The sequence below is a fragment of the Pavona decussata genome, unplaced genomic scaffold (genome assembly GCF_977016875.1).
Source record: "Pavona decussata unplaced genomic scaffold, jaPavDecu1.1 SCAFFOLD_59, whole genome shotgun sequence".
NCBI lineage: Eukaryota > Metazoa > Cnidaria > Anthozoa > Scleractinia > Agariciidae > Pavona > Pavona decussata.
This window is the reverse complement of record NW_028145481.1, coordinates 1,975,001-1,997,500: the sequence shown is the minus strand read 5'-3', so window position 1 is coordinate 1,997,500 and position 22,500 is coordinate 1,975,001. Positions and strand designations below refer to the sequence as shown.

Sequence of the window (22,500 nt, the reverse complement as noted above, 5' to 3'; positions counted from 1 at the left end):
GTTTCGACTGCTTACTGCGGAAGTCTATTCTACCTGCTGAAGATGCGTTGTTGTTCTGGCCTACTGGTTCAACCACTGTCGAGGTTTCACTTGTGGCGTTGCTGCTGTTGTTGTTGTTGCTCTGTAGTGTGGAATGAGTAGAATAGTTATATAACAATTACAAATGATGATCACGTCAAATTAATAATTGGATGAATTATTTATTTCTTTAGGGCGGTTTTCATTTGAGAGTCGCCAATAGTTTGACGTTTATTTTGGTTTGCTTTACTGCGCACTTTGCTCGGTTACCAAAATTCGCGCCACTTTCTCTCGCCCAATCAAAACCAAAACCAATCATGTGAACAGAACTGAACTGAACTGAGCACTTTATAATTTAAACACGATGGAGTATTCAGCAGAGCTGGTGGGGTCGTGTATTTACAGATAAAATAAGAGAAAATATAAATTAAGTATCAACAACAAATCACAAACCTAAAAGTATGTTTAAACGATATGCTATATACATTAACCTAATAATATTTACAATCATCGTCTTTATACTTAATTAAAGCGGCGATCGGATCAAAATTTATTTTTCTAATGTCAAATTTTGATAGCAGACGTTTAAATTGGTTTAAATTATTTGCCGCTGATTCTTTGCTGGATAAGGTGTTCCAAGCTATCGCTCCTTTATATTTGATGGAGTTCCTCATAAAATTTGTCTCTGGGCTCGATAAAACAATATCTCCGTTCCTTCTACTTTCGCGGCTTGAGTTCCTCTGAACAAATAGGTCCTTAACTCTGTGACGTTGTATCCTTTTATGCATTTGAAAGTGAATTCCGCTAATCGAACCTTATGTCTTACTCGTGCGCGTTTTCCACGCTTTACATCGATTAATAATGAATTTGCTTCGAATTCCGATTGGTTCGTTGCGCTGTCATCTGATATTTGATTAAAAAAAACACTCGAATATCTATTCTATTTGCGACTGGGAGACACACAGTGTATTAGTAAGGGCTGTGGCAAAACCAAAGTCAAAGGTCAGTAACATTCTTTCTCAGGGACCCAGGAATCGGTTTAGTTTAGGGTGGGAATTAGCGTAGTTAACCAGCAACCTTTCGATGTACTATTTTCCCATTCAAGTGGGAGTAGTACAAATACTCCTGTGATTTGTTTCATGCTGCCAAAACTGGGGTTAGTTAACATCCAGCCTTGTAGGCGCCTTTGGTTAGAAAGCGATTTAACATTTACGTTACCTGGTTGGCCAGAAGTCGAAATCCTGGACAGAAATAAAGTTCATGTTGTTCTGTATGATCATCTTGCTGGAATTTCAAATTACACGAGAAGAGCTTCACGCTATCCTCGTTGAGCCTCGTTGGAATAGGTTGCACTGGAAAATCGCACGAATCTTTGACGCGGAAACCATTCTTGTACGCTAAATCATAACTGTAAGTCTGCAAGTGGCATAGAGTTCATTAGCAATTGTCAGCGATCGTTTACCATGCCTCATTCAAATGTGAATAAGACCCAATTCATGATTCGTCGGTACTGAAAGCCCCTTAAAACTAGCTAAGATCACAGTAAATCGTGACCCAGTAAGCACACTCATTGAACGATTGCTACACTTTTTATACCTTCAGAAGTCGGAATTCAGTCGCCACGACGATAATGCTAACTGCCATACAGTAATAGCCCGCGTATAAGAACCTGGGTTTTAAGATCCTGTTAGGCTAAAATTTTCATTTTAAGCCCCCTCCACAGGATACGGGCAATCAGATAAATAGAAGTGATTATGGCTCTGGTTATACCTTATTCGCATTTGATTTGACCCCAGATCACTGCCCGGGAGATCATTTTGAGCTCATAAAACAAGGAAACCTACGCTTGGAGCTTCATTTCTCGGAAGCACTCGCCAACACGGTTAACCTTATCGTCTACGCTGAATTTCAAAACGTGATTGAGGTCGACGCAAACCGAAACGTTCTCTACGACTACACAAACTAAAAATGGACACCATTCAACTGACCCTTATTTTAAGAAAAGGCAAATTTACACGAGGTGTGTTTCAAGGCGTGTATCCCTCAGAGAAGCTGCCTGCAAGTGTTTTGCAATACCCAGCCCTATACATCGCCAATGTGGATACAAGTGACAAGCCAGGTTCGCATTGGGTGGCGTTTTATTTCACCAAGGAGCAAGAGGGAGATTTTTTCGATTCTTACAGAGCACCTCCCAGCAAATATTCAGAAACATTTACTACCTTTTTAAACAACAATTCTAACCAGTGGATTTTTAATAATGTGACATTGCAGAGCATCTATTCCAAAGTCTGCGGACATTACTGTTTATATTTTGCTTTATATAGTAGTCGGCAAATAAGTATGAGCACAATTGTGCATCGTTTTTCTAAAAACATACGTAAAAATGATAGTCTTGTCAAGCGATTTATTGAAAAACAATTTCCTATAAGTGTTTCGAAATATCGCACTGACGTAAAAAGGCAAAGAGCACAAGCCCAGCACAACGTCAATTAACAAACACCTTGTAACTTCTTTTCAACGTCTTTTATTGAGTGAGCAAAATAAAGAGATGATTTACAATAATAATAATAATGTCTCTTGTGGTAACCATCGGGAAGGACTGTTAGGGGTTTCATCTCTCACCCTTGCTTTAAATTCTCGCATAGCACTTTGCCTCTGTGGATTACGCACTAGATTTTCCGGAGCATTCATTCGGGCCAGACCCCTCGCAAACATGCACCGACCATCCCACTGGCTCAAATCCTTTGCGGTGACGTTAAGTGTCGTTGACTAGGTCGACTAGATGAGAACCTGGAATGGGTTTGGTTTCAAACAACAGCTCTCCTTTATCATTCCAATGCAAGACATCTTGATGCTCTTTAATTTTATCCAACAATTGTCTAGCCCCGTCTTTGTAAATTTTGGGCCACTCTTCATGACTTCCTGCTCTACGGCTGATGAAATAGATTTTTCGTCTGAAAAGCTTTGACTAGCTCTTGGCCTTGTTTTGTCTTTAAGGGCACCACCCAAGCGTACTTGCTAAAAATGTCTATACACGTCAGTAAGTATTTATATCCCTTGCTGTATCGGCTTAAATTTTGAAGGTCACAAAGGTCTGCCTGAAATTGTGCATCTATGCCAGGAACAATGACGCGACTTCTCTTGTAGGGTCTTCGAGCAGGTTTATGGAGGGTGTAAACGTCTTGCTGTCTCAGCCAATCTTGAACTTGTTTGCGAGAAATCTTACTCTTTCCTTTTTCTTTGACCGCTCGGTACACAGCATCTAAACCACCGAAACTTGCGGGTTGACTTGGGTCGAGATAAATGCTGGACAGGGTTTTCTCCATCACAAAACACGGAGTTTTGAACAATCACTTGACCCCCGCAATAAGCAAATACGAAACGGATGCGATTAAAGATGCGCTCTAATACCAGAGAGGGTGAAGATGGCCAGCAACCCATTACTAGTGACTACTGCGAAGGTTGACACTCGACTGACTATTCTTCCTAGTGAGCATTCTTATATATCTATTCTTGCATTAGGGCAGTACCAATTGCTCGACAAAATTTAAAAACACTAATAATCTTCGCCAGTGAACTTTTGTAAACACCTCTCAGAATGAAGGCGTTTTAACTTGTCAAGCATCGACAGTTCCACCCACTTCCGGTCATGACGTCATCTCATCGTCCTTCATAACTATCCAATGACATGAAAGCTAGGTTAGGGTAACCTTGATTACAATGCAACAGCATGAAAGTAGTCTGCGATTTATTTGAGCGTACGTTTGTGTCAAACTCAAAGCGGTAATGTGATATTTAATTTCACGAAAGAGAAAGCAGTTACTGGAAGCGTTAAATATGGTAATCATTATCTCTTTGGAGTTCATGTTGTTCAATAAAGTTATAAAGTGAACATCTGACTCTGTGTTTTATTTTAAATAATTAAATTTAATATATATTACTAAATTGATTCTGCAGGGATAACCCCACCCCTTGTCACTACCATTTGCGAAGATTAATTGTTTCTGGGGGATAACCCCCCATCCCCCGTAACCACTGTTTCCATTCATGTATATTAATTTGTGCCAGTAGGAGGTATCCCCCATCCCCCTATCCCCTTTGTTTACAAATGCGTAGAAGCTTCCAAAGCGAAATCAGTTGTCAACTGGAAGGCCGACAGTTAACTTCTCTAAAAGAAAATCGAAGAAGGCATGCACATACTCCAACCCTTGAGAATAGTAGTGACAAGCAATCGCTGGAAGCTCTTCGATTTTTTAGGAACGTTACACAAGATAATTATTTCCAGGAGGTAAGAATTTTTTTTTCGAACGAAAGTATGCGTGAGTCTTGACAAAAAACTAAGTAGTTAGCTTGTCGGGCGGTAAGCAATCCGTTCCGATTTAATTTAGAAATTCAGCTTTTTCTTCTCGGTGCCATTTAGTATATTTTGGAAAAAAAAAAAACGTTCCTTAAAGAACAAATCCTAAACATAGTTGAAAGTGTGTGACATGAACAACCGTCTGGGTATGATCAACACGTTGCGCCTTGTGACAAGTTTTTTTTTCTTTAAATCTCGTCCCGCCGCTGAAGCGAGAATTTCTTGTAAAATAAATAGTTTTTGGGTGTCACTCTCCGGCTGGCGGGAGAAATTTGTAAATATCATTTTACGTAAGTCGGGCGCTGGTCACTAGGACCTCGCACACGTCCCGCCACGTAAATATCAGGATTTGTTTTTATATTAAATTTTTGTTGGCAGTTTAAATTCTGGTGTCTCTTGATCATGACTCTAAAGGGGATTGGGCATAAATCCACCCACTTCCGGTCATGACGTCATCTCATCGTCCTTCATAACTGTCCAATGACATGAAAACAGTACTTGACTCCGCCCATCGGTATTGTTACCTGTCCATCATTTCATGCTAATTTCTCGGTTGCTATGGTAACTCACTTTGAAGAGTACCTGTCAAATTGGGTCCGAATCAGCGTATATTACTACTATTGTGGTTGCCATTCAAATAATTCCCCAAGTATATGTTTGTTAAGGACATATGCTGTACCTGCACTGAACTGCCTATAGGCACTGCTCTATGATACAAATAAATGATTTATACTGTGTTATGAGATGATATTTATAATATATATAGTATTATTCAGATAAAATTCATATGAAAATATAAGAGCCTATTTTAAGAACCTTGGTAGCCTAAATTTGCTTTAAGCACCATTTATATAAGAACCTATTTAGGCTAAATTGAAAAATTCAGGTTCTTATACGTGGGCTATTACTGTATAAGGTACGCCTCAGTATAGTAGGAGTTGTAATCTGAGGTCATTGTGATCTATAAGGCTTTTTACGGCCTTGAACCTGAATTCAACCGATAAAGCAGCAACTTAATCTATCTAACTTAAGACTATCAAAACGACCCAGTTTAATAAGAGAACCAGCATTTTTCTCCACTGCCAAGGACTAATTTTAGTAGAACAAAACTGTTTCAGCTTTCTTGGGCCAAACTATACTGTGTGGGATATTCTGTCGTCCAGTCTTATTTTATATTTACTTGTTTATTCCTTTTGTTTTGAAAGAATATTACTATGCTTAACGTTTGAGTCAGCCCTGAATTCGTGCTGATGCCTCTGTTTGCAAACCTATTGACAAAACGCTCTACGCATCCGACGTTTTAGCCGGCAAAACAACGGAAATGAAATGAAAACGTTAAAATTGGCCTTGTTGAATTGCCTAGCGACGACTGAGTTGTAAAGATATCCATAGCTTGCCAGCATCATCAGCATCACTATTAGAAACAAAGGTGAAGAGTTTTTGTTAAAACTTTTCACAGCACTAGCCTTCCGTTATCCCTTCTTATTCTATTTACCTGTGTAGGGTCTTTTTTGTCTAATTCCCAGCCATCATTCTTTAGATCCTCAGGGCCAAGCCAAACCTTTACGTCCTTGTTGTCTTTGTATAGTTTGAATGGTTTCTCCTTCGATTTTTTCGAGTCGGGAAACACTTCTTTATCTTTACGTTCCACCCTCTGAAACAAGGAAGACAAATACGACAAGTTGAGTATTGCGCCCTGATTACCTGGGGTGCACGGGTGATCAGGTGGTTGGCACGTGGTATATTCGATGAAAACCCGGCGTCGGGGATTCTTTCGTGCTCACAACTTAAATGACAGTAGCAAACGGAAAGCAACCAAGGGGGTGGGGGGGGGGGGTAGGTACGGCACTGCCTGTTGTAGTTTCTAGTTGGGTCATTCCTCGAAAACTAAAGCTAAACGCTAGTGCCAAAGAACTAACTGAACACCAGAATGATCACAGAGCGCAACCACATCACAATGTTTCCAGTTTCCCGATTTTTTCCGAGTTTCCTTTTAGTCGTTTGTGATTAGAATCTGCCGAAGAACTATTGTCGCGTTCGTCAACGGGGGGATGAAAGAAGGAGGGAGGTTGTGTGGAGTGTTTTAATAATCGGTACTATCAGAATTGAAAGTCTATGCAATAAGTAATTTGTTCTCACCCTCTTTTAAATTACCAACCTTCATCGAGTCGTCATTATCGCTGTAGATGTAAAATCTTAAATGCAGCAGATTGCCTTGTGGATCCGGTTTGCTGGCAAACATTCTTCCCCTCTTCTTCTTCGGTCCGCTACGAGAAAATACACTCCAAAAGGAAAACGCTTTGGTTTTGATGTGAATGGTGTCCTTCTTCACAGTGAACCAAGCCTTAGACTGACAGTAATTTCTCTCGGATGCCGAGGGGACTTTCTCCCAGTTCATTGGGCCTTTCAAGCAACACAAAACAAAAACATACAAGTCAATCGAGGAGACCAAGTGGAAGCTATGCACAGGCTAAAGTAGCTACCCATACGGCTAACAAAAAGAGTATTACTAGTCCCTCCAGGATGGGATACGATATACGATACGATAACTTTATTTAGCCACGGTAATTCCATCAGCTACATTATTATCATTATCAACTAGCCATCTATCTACCTAAAAGTAAAAGAAAAAATATTAAAACTATAGAACCCATGTTTTTTTTGGAGGCCGTGTTTAAAATCTGACTTAAGACTGTGGCGACTCAATTTAGTCTTAAAATCATTCAAGGAAGTCGCTTGGCGTAATTCTAGGAGTAAACTGTTCCACAATTGAGCTCCGCTATATGAGAAACTTGTCTTTAAATAATCAGTGCGGAGTTGTGGAAGAATTAGTGTGTTTTCAGTATTCCTTGCTAGTCAATCGCAGAATTACCCCCAGCAGTACATTGCGGGTACCCATTAATTTTTTACACCTTAGGTGACGAGACAATTTGGAACAAGGGAACAACAGGACGATGCAAAAACCAAACTAGTCTTGAACCACAAACTCTCTGATTTTCCGACTGAAATTCCAAAGTCCAATACCACCATGTCTCCACTTAAAACTATCCTCAAATTAGAGGAAACCTCAAAGTGATAATTACAGATTACGTACACTTAGCAATTATCCTGAGACATCGCGAGGAATATCGCCTGATACTTAGCCGACGAGACGTTAGGTCGAATAGACCATTTCCGAGTTGCTTTGAACCTCATTATGAAAGCGAGGCTAAGTGCAAAGTTTTTGTCATGAAAATTAGTTTTCATTCATATGCAAACAAAACTAATTTTTATACGAAAAGTTTTGCACTTAGCCTCGCTTTCATAGTGAGGTTAACAGCAACTCGGAAATGGCCTATTGTCTCAGTACAATCAGGGGATATTCCGCAAAATTGAGCAGAGTAATTGTTTTATTGTTCAACACATTGACAACAAAACACAGTTTTATCGCAGGAAGGCTGGAGACGATCTTTATGTTGCCACTTTTCTCCCTGATACATGAAATTACGTATATCGAAGGATATCTTTTCCCTACAGACAACGAATGTTTGGGCAGTGTTACAATTAATGTGTTGAATAATAACTGTGCATAGCTGCCTGCTCGATCTCCTCAAATTTTTTACTCTTTGAGGAGAGCTTGAGGTTGTGACAGACAACTAACAGAGAAATCTTGGAAACTCCTTGTTATTTAGTAAGCTCTTTTATCTATTAGCATTTTTATCTCCCATTGAAACTATTATAATAGTTGTACTGACATGTTTGCAATCGGCTCAGTTTTTCAAAACGCTCGCAACTACTTGACTGTGATAATAAATGTTGTCTTTCTGCTTCTTTTTGTCTGAGCTGTAATTTTTCTTTTGGTTTCTTTATCATTACCTTGGTCAGAAAACTTTCCACATCTATAGACGCTGATGGATGTCTTTTTAACTTCGTCCACATACAGGCAGTGTGGAAGAACAATCTCCACTGGTTTTGAAAGGCTGATGTCTTCAGGGCCGCACTGAATCACGGGCGAAATTAGCGTCCTTTCGGGCGTCTCCGGGAAGTCCCGCAACAACAAGGTCTCATCGTACACCACACCAAAAAAAATCCTCTGGGAAACTCCTTCGGGTATTACTCCGTTGTCGATGATGATGGCGACATTTGAGTCTGGGTCGGTCAACTCTCCTCCACTGCTGGTGAATGTATCCTCAGAACGTGTGATGAATTGGGGGTACGATCTGAGGACAAACGGCTTCATTCAAGGCGCTGTTACACTAGGCAATTTTTTTTTGCAACTTGTCTCGCAATTTTGTTGCGGTACAAGTCACACGAATCGTTACCAAGTGTAACATGCTCTGAAATGAACATGTCTCGCAATTTTTTTGTTGTCGCAGTCGTTTCGAGAAGTAGAAGTCGATTCTACTTCTCGCAACGGTGACTGCAACAAAAACGTTGCGAAGTATGTTGATTTCAGAGCATATTACACTTGGCAACGGCGCAACGAAATTGCGAGACAAGTTGAAAAGAAAAATTGCCCAGTGTAACAGCGCCTTGGCTTTTGCATATCTACTCAGAACAAGTGTACTGCTGCATCCGCTGAAGCAGCGCATGGCGCACCTTTATGCAGAATATTTTCCGTACCATGTGGTACGAGATTTGTCCAATTTGGGGTACTAAAAAGAGATAAATAAAGAATTCTGAATAAGAAGGAGGACCGGAGCAAAACAAAACAATAACAAACAAAAACGAGAGAGAGAGTGATAATGTTTGAGAATTAGAGAAAAAATAACTGACCTCTCGTGGCTCAATTTTTCTTAACAGAAAGGGAAGGGAGGATGGTTCCCCGGCCTCCTTTACTTGAACCCACTACTTCTTTACTGTAGGAAATTTATTTGTGGAATTTTATTTGGAGACAAGCAACCTCGTATCCGAATCACCAGTACTGACATTTTACCGAAGCGGCCGTTGAATTGGGTTCCATTTATCATGGGCTATCGGTTGTGCGATGTTAGTTTGGGGAGCTTAAGCAACGATGACGGCGACGGCGACGGCAACGCCAACGCCGCAAAACATTTAATGAGGAAAAACAACCGCACTGCACATGCGTTTTAAAATTTGGTACATTTCTTTGCCGTCCTCTGCGAAACAACAACGTGGACAAATTCAGGAACGCTACTCCCACCAATTTGGTTCCTGGGTAGTTTGCTGTTTCTGTAAAAGTTGAACGAGTTGAAATAGTCGCGAACTAGCGCAAATAGAATGAAGTTGTATTTTCAAGTGACGCTTTCGTTGGTGTTGATCTAAATTTTATAGTGGAATATTGTATTTCCAAGCGACAAAACCCTACAAAATGGCATTTAAACCAGTCAGCCCACATCAGAGAGCAATGGAGTAAACAAAAGAAACTTTAGTTTGTATTTTTTAATTTTTTCTATTACTATGCAGTCTCGTTCCCAGGCCTCTCCCCTACACGTCCCAAGGAAGTGAAGAGGAGAGACCCTGGGAACGAGGTTGTTTTCTACGTTTTCAGAGAACTCGAGAACTTTTCTGGTATTTTCTTTTGATGTGTAAACTTACCCTGCATTTTGGACTGATTCTCCTACAGTTGGAAACTTGTGATGATCGTCTGCGGTAACCTTCGCTAGCAGATTGGGGTACAGTGTTGGTGGAATCGAGGTGGGTAAAATGTCTGTTTCACGTATTGTGACAACACTGGGAGGATTTTCCTCGTTCTGTGAATAACATATAGAGTGCCCAATTAATTCGAGGGTTTTGGTAACAGTTTTATTGACACTATAAAATGGAATTACAACTAGGTTAGTTAAGATAACGCAAATAAAAAGTACAGATAGCATCAAACACTGCAAAAGTTAGATTTCATTTTCCAGGTGGCCCATATCTGCGAAACACAACAACATATTCTTGAAGCACAACAAACAATGTAATTTAATGCCCAGTCCCGATCAAGTTGATAAGCTGTAATTTTACAAGGTTTATTCTTATGTCATGTAATTACGCAATTCGCTTCATGCGCGACGTAGTTTATAATAAAATGCTCTTATGCTCTTAAACATTCTCGGGAAACAACATAATATTATCGAAACACAACACAGTATTTGTGAAAAACAACACAATGTTTTCAAAACACAGCCAAAAGTGAAGACTTTATACAATTATACAACGTATAACCCATCTGATTATTACTCAACCGCTGACACGTCTTTGATATTTTCCTTAAGTGCTCGTTCCGCTCAGAAGAGCATTTCAAGAATTAGTTGTTTTGTTTGCAGATATAGGCCACCGTAGCCCTGTGAATTGATTTCTCTCGTTTGATTGTCTAGCTGGTTCCAAAAGATTAGGTTTGTAAGGATTTGCGCACCTTAGGGGAGGAGTGTGGAATTTCAACCGTACTATTGTCTACTAAAGTTAAAGTTTACAGCATAATACAGGAGTTTGCACAAGTTCAGGCTTGGATGAGGAACAGAGATAAAGAAAAATGAAATGAGGGACTGAGACAAGCCCTATATACTGCAGGGATCGCCCAGTGTTGAGGACACTCGTTTCCCACCAATGTGGCCCGGGTTCGATTCCCGGATTCGACATCATATGTGAGTTGAGTTTGTTGTTGGTTTTCGTCGTTACTCCGAGAGGTTTTTCTCCAGGTATTCCGGTTTCCCCTCTCCTCGAAAACCAACAATCCCAAATTCCTATTTGATATGAATTATTGCCAAGCACATTGTCGTGACCCTTTGGCTCGGCCGGGGAGATTGCGCAATCGGCAATTTGAGGAAACTTTGAAATAAATTACGTATTATATAATTATACCTTTTCAGAACTCAAGCCTGCTTCTACGACGCTTGGTGCTGGGTTAAGATTGTCAGCTGATTTGGAAAAAAGAGTAGGCCTTTGCCTGAATTCGAATTCCTGCTGGAATGCAAGGAAATCTGCAAGAGAAAGCTGATACTGAATAATAAGGAACAAACGAATATATGAAAAAACTGACTTTGTGTTTCATTATTTAAAAAAAATCTGTACTTATGGCTTGATTTCTTGTTCCCTGCAAGATAAAGATCGAAATATATAGCACAAATTTCGCGCATTGCATTGAAAAGCAAGATTGCCTCTCATGAATCAGTTTTATTTCTTTGTGCCCTTATCTATTATTTTTTTTTTGGTGTAGACGAAATCCACTCGTAAAAATGGAATAAGACAAGCCATTTTTGTGGGGAATCCACCTATCTAGAAATTACCCTTGGCATGCACTGCTAGAGCCCGCGAATGTAAAACTTAAATAGTCAGCCTAATCTCGTACCCAGATCTCCCACTAACATTTCTACATTCCAGAACCAACTGAGATGTGGCTACAAGATTATAGTCAGCCTTCTCTCCCCTCGCAACGCTGGTTTCAACTCCGTTAGATTCGTCAGCGGCGAAGGCAACGAAAACGTCACTTGAAATATAACTTTACTTTATTTATTTTACTTTACATTATTTCAACTTCTACAGAAAAGGAGAACTACCCAGGAACCGAATTGGTAGAAGTGGCGTTGAAGTTAAGAAAGAAAATGAAAAATTGACCGTCGTATGCTGACGCTCTCGACAAAAGCCTTGAATTTGGTCAATTCACGTTGTTGTTTTGCAGAGTTCGGCAAAGAAATGTACCGAAACGTAAAACGCAGGTGCCGAGCCGTTTTTTTTTGTTGTTTTTTTGTTTTTGTTTTTTTTTTTTTCATTAAACCTGTTGCTTTGCGGCGTTGACGTCGTTGCTTGGGCTGTGCTGGGTTGGCTTTTATTTCCTCCTTGAAATTTAGTGTTTGACTTGTTTGATTTGATCTGAACAGTCAGAGGGTCTCAGACAACAGAAATGTTCAATGAATTCTCAGCTATTTGTTCACGCATTCAGTCAAACCTGGCGATCTCAGTCGCCGGCTTTGAGAGGTTCTTCCACTTTCAATTAATTTCTGCATCATTAATGTCTCCAGAGTCTTGGAATCCGCTTCAACTTACTTCTGGTTGAATTCGTTGAAAACTTCTTGTGTAGAATTATGAACTATCATGCAGGCTTGGGGATCCCACATTAAATGTTAAATATTAAGACTAACCCCTAAAAGGTACCAGTTGAAGACGTAGTTCAGGCCCATTTTCACCGCTAAAACAACTAGTAATGACATGCGTAAAACCTAACAGATATCTGAATAGACTGAATAGCTTTAACGAGAATCTTTTTCGATTTAATTCCATTAGGTACTGAACCTGATTAATTTCAGTCACTCTTTAAAGGAACCAAACCTCCGTGGTTTTTATATTGGATTGATTAATATCCTCCCTTTTCAGACGGGTATTTAATTGCACTTCATGCTATTCATAAAATTCTTACCTTTACTTCTCGCAAATTTCTTGCGATATACTTTAAACGCTATCATGAATGTTGCAACCAATGCTATCAATCCTATAGTGATAAATACTGGCAACCAGTCAGGGACAGACCCACTTTTACTTGCGACCTCCGGGTATGGCCTCTCAAGGACAGTTTTACCTAAAAAATGGGCAACATTATTTAGATGATATTTTTTTATAATGTGACCATTACATCCGAGCACCCGCGCCGAGGTCGGCCGTAAGAGTTAACATGGGCCCCTTGGGGTACACCAGAATATAAAACACCAACTCAAATATTACATTTTTCAAAATCTCACTTACAGCTTAATGGTTGCAACACTATGCCTATCTATAAACCAGTACGCAAATTGTATCCCATTTCGGATCAAATAAAAGTCCTATTTCAACTAAAACAGACAGCAAGTCCTCGCCGGAGAACCATGATATTTTGACATATTACGTTATACCTTGCTTTTACTCGTTATCCCTTACCAAACCCCTAACCCTGTAGAGCCGGAAGGGAGGCGAACTCGATTGCACCTGTTCATTTAACGCTATGGCAATAAAACCTGGGCCTAGTTTTTCGAAAGCCGATTAACGCTAATTCCCGATTAAAAAGTAGCCGAGGTTTCAATCTCGCTCATTAACAGTGTTTTTAAAAGCTTATGTGAAGCTAATGGCAGAGAAAAATCTTTATGTAAATTGAGTAACAAATATCTTTGTGGAGGATCAAATCAAACTCGAATCAAAGTTCATACTAACCCAGGCTTAGCTTAATCGGGCTTTGACCAACTCAAAACTGGAGTGTAAATAGTGTGAAAAGGATGTTTCATTTGAGGTCCGCAAAGGTTAGTAATGACGTCATATGACGCCGGTTACGGCCATCTTGGATTTCAAAATTCATCGATCATCGAGAGCACGTTCTGCCGAGAGATTTCACCACAGATTTCCCAGAAAAAAATGAAGTTGTTTCAACAATCCGCAAATATACTTCCGTAATGACGGCCCATGGGATACTGCAGAATACCGCAACTGCATACGCCGGACTATACACGTTTCTGACTGGCCCTTAAAGCATATGATAGCCTTAAGGTAGAACTCGCTTTGGGGGATAAAAGGACACAAACGAGTCGAAAGACGCCGAAAGCCCCTACATAGCCTACATAGCAAGCGTTTCCAGTAAGCGAAAAGCCCCGACTTGTTTCTGTTTTTCTGGCCGCGTGAGAATAGGGCGAGCGCAAACGCAGAAACCAGAAGCTAGGTTTTCGCTCATTGGAAACGCAGGCTAGTTCCCACAAAGAAAAGGAGGAGCCGGGGAGGTGGGAGAGGTATGGGCATGAAAAGTTTGACTTCGAAAACCGAAAATTAATATGTCTCAGCCAGCGAAGGTATTATCACTCCCATTTTCAAATCAGGAGACAAACAAGACCCATCAAATTACAGGGGAATTTGCATAAGCAGTTGCCTGGGAAAACTCTTCTCCGCTGTACTCAATAACCGTCTGAAAAATTATGTACACGACCAAAATATTTTCCATCCCGTTCAAATTGGCTTTCTGTCAAATCATCGCACAACTGATCATATTTTCACCCTACGAACTCTAATTGATAAATACGTCACTCATACCACCAAAGATAAGCTATACACATGTTTTGTAGATTTTAAAAAGGCTTTTGATTCAATATGGCACGATGTTTTACTCTACAAACTACTCAAATACAAAATTGGAGGAAAATTTTATGACCTGATTGAAACTCTTTATTCCAAAACATAATGTTCCATCAAACATGGCCACCAAAGAAGCGGATATTTTGATTATGGAAATGGTGTTAGACAAGGCTGCATTCTTTCTCCTATGCTTTTCAATCTTTATCTAAATGAAATTCCTTTCCTTCTTGATAAACAAGACACAGACCCTATACTATTACCAACTAGCTAGTTCTCCTCTAAGTTCTTTATTATATGCAGATGACCTAATACTTATATCTCACTCAGCTGCTGGTCTACAAAATGCATTATCCACAGTCTCTCAATTTTGTCGCGACTGGATGATGAACATAAACACAAAGAAAACAAAAGCAATCATTTTCCAAAAGAAATGCAGAAAATCGACTCTTGATAAACATCTTTTTTACCTGAATGAAGATAAAATTGATATTGTCAATAGCTACACTTATCTCGGGGTAAGATTTTCAACAAATGGCAGTTTTAAGGAAAACAAAATGCTCCTTAGGGAGAAAACCAGAAGATCAATTTTTGCAACTCGTCGCTACCTTGATTTTCTAAAATTGCCAATTGATGTTGTGAACAAAATATTTAATTCCTTATATCTCCCAATTCTCCTATATGGTTCTGAGGTTTGGAGCATTTATGATAAAGATGATTATAACTCGTGGGAAAAAGATATTATTGAAAAAACACATATTTATTTTTGTAAACAAGTTCTAGGTGTAAACAAACAATGCCCAAACGTAGCCTGTAGAAATAAACTCGGTCGATTGCCACTGAAAGAACTAACCGACCTAAATGTTATCAAATTTTGGACACATTTAGAAAACCAACCAGAAAACAGTATTGCCAAACAATGCTTACACATATCAGCACATATGGCAGACAAAAACCAGATGAGCCTTATGCAAAAAGTTAATGACCTCTGTAAAAAAGCAAACCTAAACCCATTAAATTTAGATGAGAACAACACTTTTATCTCTCAGGTCATACTAACGCTTAACAAAGAATTGACTCAACATCAATTAAATTTGATGAAACAAAACAAGAAATTGAAGTTTTACTCCATGTTTAAAACTGACTCTCACAAAGCTGATTTTTTGAACACCATAAACAATCCCTCTCACAAAAAAACGATAAATAAATTTCGTCTCGGAAATCATCGATTAAGGATTGAAACTGGAAGACACACAATACCCAAAACCCCAGAAAATCTCCGAATTTGCCTTTTCTGCCATTTAAATGAAGTTGAAAATGAATTGCATTTTATACTTAATTGTCACCTTTACGATAATTCACGTTCAAAGTTTTTTGAAGACATACATGTAATGAGAAAATATCCTCATTTCAAGGATTTTGACGATCATTCAAAAATCCTTTTTCTTTTTAACAATGTTGATCCTACTATTTGTAGACTTACAGCTGCTTATATCCATTCATGTATGAATTATAGATAGACGTTTATTATTTAATTTAAGGAGAAACCGTCTTGTAATTTTAGGTAATACCATGTACTCATTTGGGAATACCAAATAAATTGTTGTTGTTGTTGTAGTTGTTGTTGTTGAATCTTCAAACTTTCTCATCCCTTACTCCCGTAGAAGCGTTACCGAATGAAACCCCATAGAATGCCCGGGGTGGGATGTTAAAATTTTAATCGGAAGATCATACTAATGGTTACTAACACTGCCATTCAATTTCGGACATACCGCTGGGTCTTTTTAGCACGGACGTTACCGTCGCTTGGTTCTCCATGGCAAACACTTCTGACATTCCCCAGATGGTTGACATAGTTGCAGTTATGACGCCCTCAAATGGGAGTTTTAATAGTGACTTCCGTGGTGGAGATGAAGTGGCTTCCCTTGTACCGTTGTAATGTGCACGCTGTCGAGTGTGGCTCCGAATGATCGGCTGGTCCCCTTGCATCATTTCTCCTGACTTCAATTCTTTGGTGTCGGTGTCAGATTCCGACTTAACCTTAGGCGAAAATACAGTAGAAACAGTCGGATCATTAAGCGATGCGCCGATTGATATTCCAGCTGCAACTAGGCTTGTCGTTGTTACAACCTCGAAAGAACGGGAAGAAGTATCCCCAGAAGGAACTGCCTGTTTAGTCTCGGAACCATCTGTGGAAGTAGAATATGGGGTCGGAGACGTTGGTTGAACTCTCACTGAAAATCCCGAGGGACGTTTTTCTGGCTGTTTGAGAGAGGTTCTTGTACCATTTAGCCAAGGTGGATTTTCAGCCTCTATGATTGCCATTTTGTCCTTGGGTATTAAGTTTTCCTTTCTTTCGTTCGAGAAAATCAAGTGACCTGCAATCGATAAAACATAGGATTAATCAGTTTAGATGACTGAAATTTGTTGTGCGTTAACACCTGAGGGTTTTGACTTTCTGATACAGCTCCCCCCCACCACAACGATCGTTACAAATACAGGGACTATACTAAATATCAGAGGATCTTGTTAGACAGGGTTCTTGAGATTCATTACCTTCGCCAATTTGAGCCGGTTTCTTGTATGTTCTCAAAACATCCTCGAATTGGACGAGTGAACGATGTTTCCAAAGACGGCAAACAGTGTCTGTTGTTTTTCCACATGACTGGACTACTTCAATACCAGGAGGACAGTGGCTGCATTCCTGGCATACCACATTTGACGTACGAGTACATGGCGATGACTCAAACTGGTTGTCACCACAACGTGAACAAGGCCGGCATGCTTTACGGCGCGAAGCGTGTGTTGAAAACGTGCCTTGCACGCACGGTATGCAGCGAGTTGATTTAGTTTGACCGGGAAGGCAGTAGGATGAATATCCTGGAGGGCATTTAAGACCGTGACAAACAGGAGACAAAGGTCTTTGTTTTTCATTCAGTGACTGAAATATAAAGCAAGATATGTAAAATAGTTGAAATAAAAGGCATCTAGTCTACAAATATAACATTTCAAGTGAACTGTATGGAGACTGGTCGGCACTGTCTAATGGTTCAAATCTTTACTGGTAAATCATAAAAAATGATTTAGAAAACTCAGACTCCTTAAAAGATATGCTTGTCAGCTATAAAGCAACGGTCTCGACTATCATGCAAATGTACGAGTCGTGTTAGGCCTGTCAATTCTTTTATTGATGATTCCAAATGAAGTGTGAAGCTGCTAAATTTCCCGCCTTTTTAGGTCATGTGACCTTTATTAAACATGCCAATCGCCAATAAAACTGAATCAGGCATGCAATTGAGGCAACATAATTTTAGACTGCAGAAATACGGAACGGAATAGTCAGAATTGATAAAGAGAATCGGACATGCAACTGCGCCAAATTACAAAATATGGAGAATCGGATAAGAGATTAGAGCAAGTTAATTTCAGGATGCTAAAAACACATGAATATTGTAAACGTAGTATAATTTCAAAATGCAACGGAAGGAATACAGAAACCAAAAGACGGAATATATTATAAAAGCCAACATGGAATCTAGGCAAGAAGATTGCGGAACAAAAAAGACGAACATGGCTGATGCCGCGCACACGGAACCGAGGCAAAATAATTGTAAAATACAGAAAATAGATCAGGAATTGAGGTAAGATTTCCGCAACATGCAAAAAGGCAATCATGGTATCAAGGAAACCTAATTTGCAGAATTTAAGACCAAAAACAATCATAAGAACAAAACATTCATATTACGAAATAAAGGCCAGAATTATATATGGAATTTAGATTCATAACATCATAGCACGATAGCAATGAGAGCATCAAAATTTATAATGGTACACTGCATGATTTTGGCCATGTATGGCAATTATTTTTATCCCACTTAAATTTTAATAACTTGAGATAACGATGAAACTTTTTGACTGCCGGGCCGTTTACTCTATTTGACACTGTGACTGGCTGTCGGGCATTTAGCCCCATTGAGCGAAATGGAAAGCGCTCTAACACTGGCCACGTGAACGGCGTTATCTCTCAGGTTTCATGAGAATTAATGAGGCCGGAAAACCAGCGAAGATGATTTTCCTGAAATAGCTCTGCATATGTGCCCTTGTTAGGAGAGAAAATCAATAGCTTATTGTAGTTGCTAAAGTTTTGAGGCTTTCCAGCTGGCTCTCGTTACAGAATAACGAATTGTACCTTTGGATTGTTTAGCACACGTAAGAACAAATCATATTTAGCCATGTTTGGTATTAAGGACGGTGCCTACTAATACCGAAGTATTTTTGTGCGGCTGATGACTATGGGGGAAAAACAGATCTTAGCAAGGCCTATTGGAATCCAAAAAGAAAATTGGGGGTGACCACGCATTTTTCAGAGATAATTAAGCAATAATATCTCTAAAAAACGCTAACATATAAAGCAATGTATGGGATTTTTTTCCTAAATTGAAGGTTAATTATCTCTGAAAAATGCATGGTTACCCCTAATTTTCCTTTGAGATACCAAAAGCACTTGCTAAGTTCTGCTAACTCCGTATAGTTTTAAACCGCGCAAAATTATCCCTGTATTAGTAAGCACCACCCACAGGAAACCCGAGTATCTCGAGATGCGCAGAACGTATGCGCAGTAGCAATAGTAGGCACCGTCCTTAAGCCATTCATATTTACTCCATTTACCCACTAGTTGCCCGACATTTTAGATTATAATAGATTATATTTAACCGCGTTTTTCACAGTCTATTATTGCACACGTAAATTGTTTCCTCATAAAAGCTGCTTCGGATTTTTGTCGACCACAGATTTAGTGCAAATGAAAGCACAAGTTGAAGTTTACTTGAATCCTATGGCAAAGCCAATGGTTCAGCTTTCTGTTAAAAAATTTTCATTTCGTTAAACCTGGTTTAATTAAGCATGTTTTGTTAGTGTGGATGAAGCTTGAGTCATAAGTATTTAAGGGAATTGCCAGTCATTCGTTCGCTTCCAGACAACAACTTACATGTAAGTGTTGTGCATCAGTCAATTCCAACAGTACTCATCCTCCCCCCTCCCCCCCCCGGGCCGATCCCCGGGAATTAGGATTTTTTGAAAGTAAACTGGCAAATGCCCCACCGCCGGGACAAATAGTTGTTCAAATGCCCCGGGATGGTGGCTCAAACATGTCAAAAATGTTTTATTTTCTTCGTTTCTCGTTCAAATTAAGTCCTAGCTGGGTCTTGTTTCCCGTGGTTAGTGCATAGGTCATTCTACAGCTCTAGCGTCCCATCTTATGTCCTACCTAGGCGTATTCAATAAGAAACTTACTGTTTTTGCCGTCCCTATTTTTCCCGCCGCCTCCCAACTCCGCTCCCCTCCCCTCGGGAGTTTAGACACTCTTCCCAGATCGCGCTCGATTTTACAAACCAAGATGGCGGCAGCTCCATCGAAACGTACCGGTCTCGAGAATCCCACGGAAAAATAGGGGGACTGTGAACAGTCTAATGAATTTGTTATTAAGAAAGCGACAATGTGGTAGGGTGAAAAAAGTGAGATGGTCAAATGCCCTGGGGTAATTGGGTGGAAGGATAATGCCCGACCCCTGGGATGGACAGTGTGGGAAAATGCCCCACTATTGCCCGGGGGGGATGGGCACGGCTGGAATTGACTGATGCATTAAGTTTACTTATTTTGCTCGGCGAGGACGCCTCGATTTACGGAAGGACGAATGTTACGGGAGAAATAACATGTTGGCCAGAATTTAACAAGAAACTTGATTATAGACTGAAATAATATAAATCGGATCCAAACACTCTTAGCACTGTTTGCTATGTCATGTTAATACAATACTGACAATAGGTTGTGTTTGCTTTTTGTTTCTTTGTATTTGCATAATTTCTCTTGTTTTGACTTTTTGTTTGATTTGAAATATTGCTGGACTATTTGTCGATACCTAGGCTTTGTTAATTAGTTTCGTCGTTACAGCAGACAGACCTACTGTCACACAATGGAAAAGAGACTCGTATATGGTTCTAGCCGTACTAGCCTTTTACGCTCTTTAAATAGAATTCGTAGCGTATACGATCACGTATTAGAACAGACATTTCGGTAACTGTAGTTAACTAGCTGCCGCGTTTCTTTTGCAGTCGTTTTGATTAATAGAGTGGGTTTTTACAATAGGATAAGAGTTTTACTAGTTTGATTAGCTTTCACGTCGATGTAAACGTTCACAGAACTTCAATTATTCCTTTTGTTTGAAACTGTTTTGAATAGGTCCGTTGGCTATAGATATATATCTTGCTTGAAACTGTTATCATTTGATTGTAGCTCTCGATTTGAGACGAAACTGTGTGGATCCAGTTTTCTTATCTGGGGAAATATTGAATCACAGAACGCTAGAATTTTGAATTTTAATTGTAAAATATTGAGCTGTATTACCGAAAGTTTAAGTTCCCGTGTGTAAAGAGATTTGTCTGTAAAATGATTTGTAGTTCTATATGTTGACATGATGGGTTAAAATGAATTTGAGTACACATCAATTAGAGAAGAGAGCAATACGGACAGGCACCGGTGTTTCAGTACTAACCGCTGCGATTCCTTCGTAATTTTCTCGGCATAAGAGTTTAGGGTTAGGGTTTGGTTAGGGTTAGGTTTGATTTAACGTAAAAAGGGCTGTGAAACTTATCATTTAAAGGCATGTTATAAGTAAAAACTATTTTGTGTTTGAATGCGTGTTTGGGAATATATTATCTCTTATTATTTCCAAGGGGAACTTTGAATGAACATCATTTCATTCGTAGACGTGAGCGAGGCAATTCTTCAGGCGGATTTGTAAGCACCCGAGTTATTCGCCTCTCCACTGAATATTTTCAAAAATATTTCGCGACGAAGTAGATATAAATAAACGAGCATTCGGGCGGAACAATGCTTCTAGAGCGAGTTTGCACTCTACTGCATGAGAGACGTTTCTCTCGCAAGCTTTGTATAAAAAAAAGAAATATTTTGCGGCGTTGTTTTCATTTGCAATGAATTACGCAAGCCTCGGCTGAACTACGTACATTCTGCGCCAGTTTTTGACAAGCTTGCGTGACTTGCAGACATGAAAGATGGCGATTTGAAGGTCAGCAAGGGGACGTTGATTGATTCTGTGCGCCTTAATAGCAGCTCGATCAGTTCCAAAGTAGGACGCTTTATTTGTGTAGATTATTTTATTATTTCAGACGTTGGAGAAAAGCCGTTCGATTAACAAGCATTCCAAGTTCAGTTTTCATCATAACACGACTAAACAATAGACGTAAATGTCGGGGCCTGTTATGGTAGGTCGGGGCCTGATATGGTATGTCGGGGCCTGAGATCGTATGTTGGGGCCTGGTATTGGGGGTCTCGTATTGTAGGCCACGTTCCAACCCTAGTAGTGAAGTTCAGTGTCCGTATGTCATTGAAAGGCGCAGTAAACACCCTACCGACAAATCAGGGGTATAAAGTGATATCTTAAATTAATCACACCAGCATATAACGCTATTTCATAGAAGCGGGATTTTCGCCAAGTGTATTAAAAATACCTTTCTAGCAACTAGTAAATAGTAGTAGCAATAGTAAAAAAACATGAGTTGAATGTTGAGTTGAGAGTAATTAGCATATTAAACCAGTGAACCAAATTTGTGTCGTGTGCAAGCAAATCGATCAAAGAAACCTCATGAATTCACAGAGATGAAAATGCTTCCGTACTGTTCATCGCGAATGATCCCGTATATGTCCTTGTTCGTCGGAGGGTGAAAGAAAACACAGCCTCTGAACTTGAATTTTGAAAAGAACACAATCTCCGGCGGCATTAAATACATGGCGTGACTGCGAATATATAATGGCGCCAGACACCGAGGTGATATTGTCGTTTCGCACGCTTTCCGGTGTTAATTAATAGACGTTACACACATGCAGCAATGGATGGAAATGTCAATGAACACGGGCAGTGTTACAACAGAGTCTATTAAAAACACTTGAACCTACCCCTTGCACAGTGTGTAGTGTCAGCAAGCTACATAGAAATACCAATCCCATCGCCATCATTTCTTGGCACGCTTTCTCGCAGTGGCTGTAAACTTATTTTTTTGTCGGCTCCACCACACGGGGAACCAGTGCTGTTCAACGGAGGTTTC

General features: G+C 39.7%; 1 protein-coding gene and 1 long non-coding RNA gene across 2 annotated transcripts in view; one reads left to right on the top strand and one right to left on the bottom strand.

The window, feature by feature from the left end:
• The window catches only part of LOC146479380 (uncharacterized), a 91,779-nt gene that overhangs the window by 2,399 nt on the left and 66,880 nt on the right, over positions 1–22,500 (top strand). The window lies entirely within an intron of this gene.
• LOC146479382 (uncharacterized) overlaps positions 1–22,500 on the bottom strand; it is a 59,346-nt gene that overhangs the window by 2,930 nt on the left and 33,916 nt on the right. Inside the window, exons 2-12 of the mRNA XM_085111020.1 lie at positions 22,352–22,477; positions 16,937–17,321; positions 16,153–16,758; positions 12,714–12,872; positions 11,162–11,280; positions 9,914–10,068; positions 8,231–8,574; positions 6,534–6,778; positions 5,871–6,029; positions 1,237–1,434; positions 34–121 (exon numbers count right to left, since the gene is read on the bottom strand). Of these exons, the coding sequence (XP_084967146.1) occupies positions 34–121; positions 1,237–1,434; positions 5,871–6,029; positions 6,534–6,778; positions 8,231–8,574; positions 9,914–10,068; positions 11,162–11,280; positions 12,714–12,872; positions 16,153–16,758; positions 16,937–17,321; positions 22,352–22,411 (2,518 nt within the window). The 5' untranslated portion in view covers positions 22,412–22,477. The remainder of the gene's footprint in view (positions 1–33; positions 122–1,236; positions 1,435–5,870; positions 6,030–6,533; positions 6,779–8,230; positions 8,575–9,913; positions 10,069–11,161; positions 11,281–12,713; positions 12,873–16,152; positions 16,759–16,936; positions 17,322–22,351; positions 22,478–22,500) is intronic.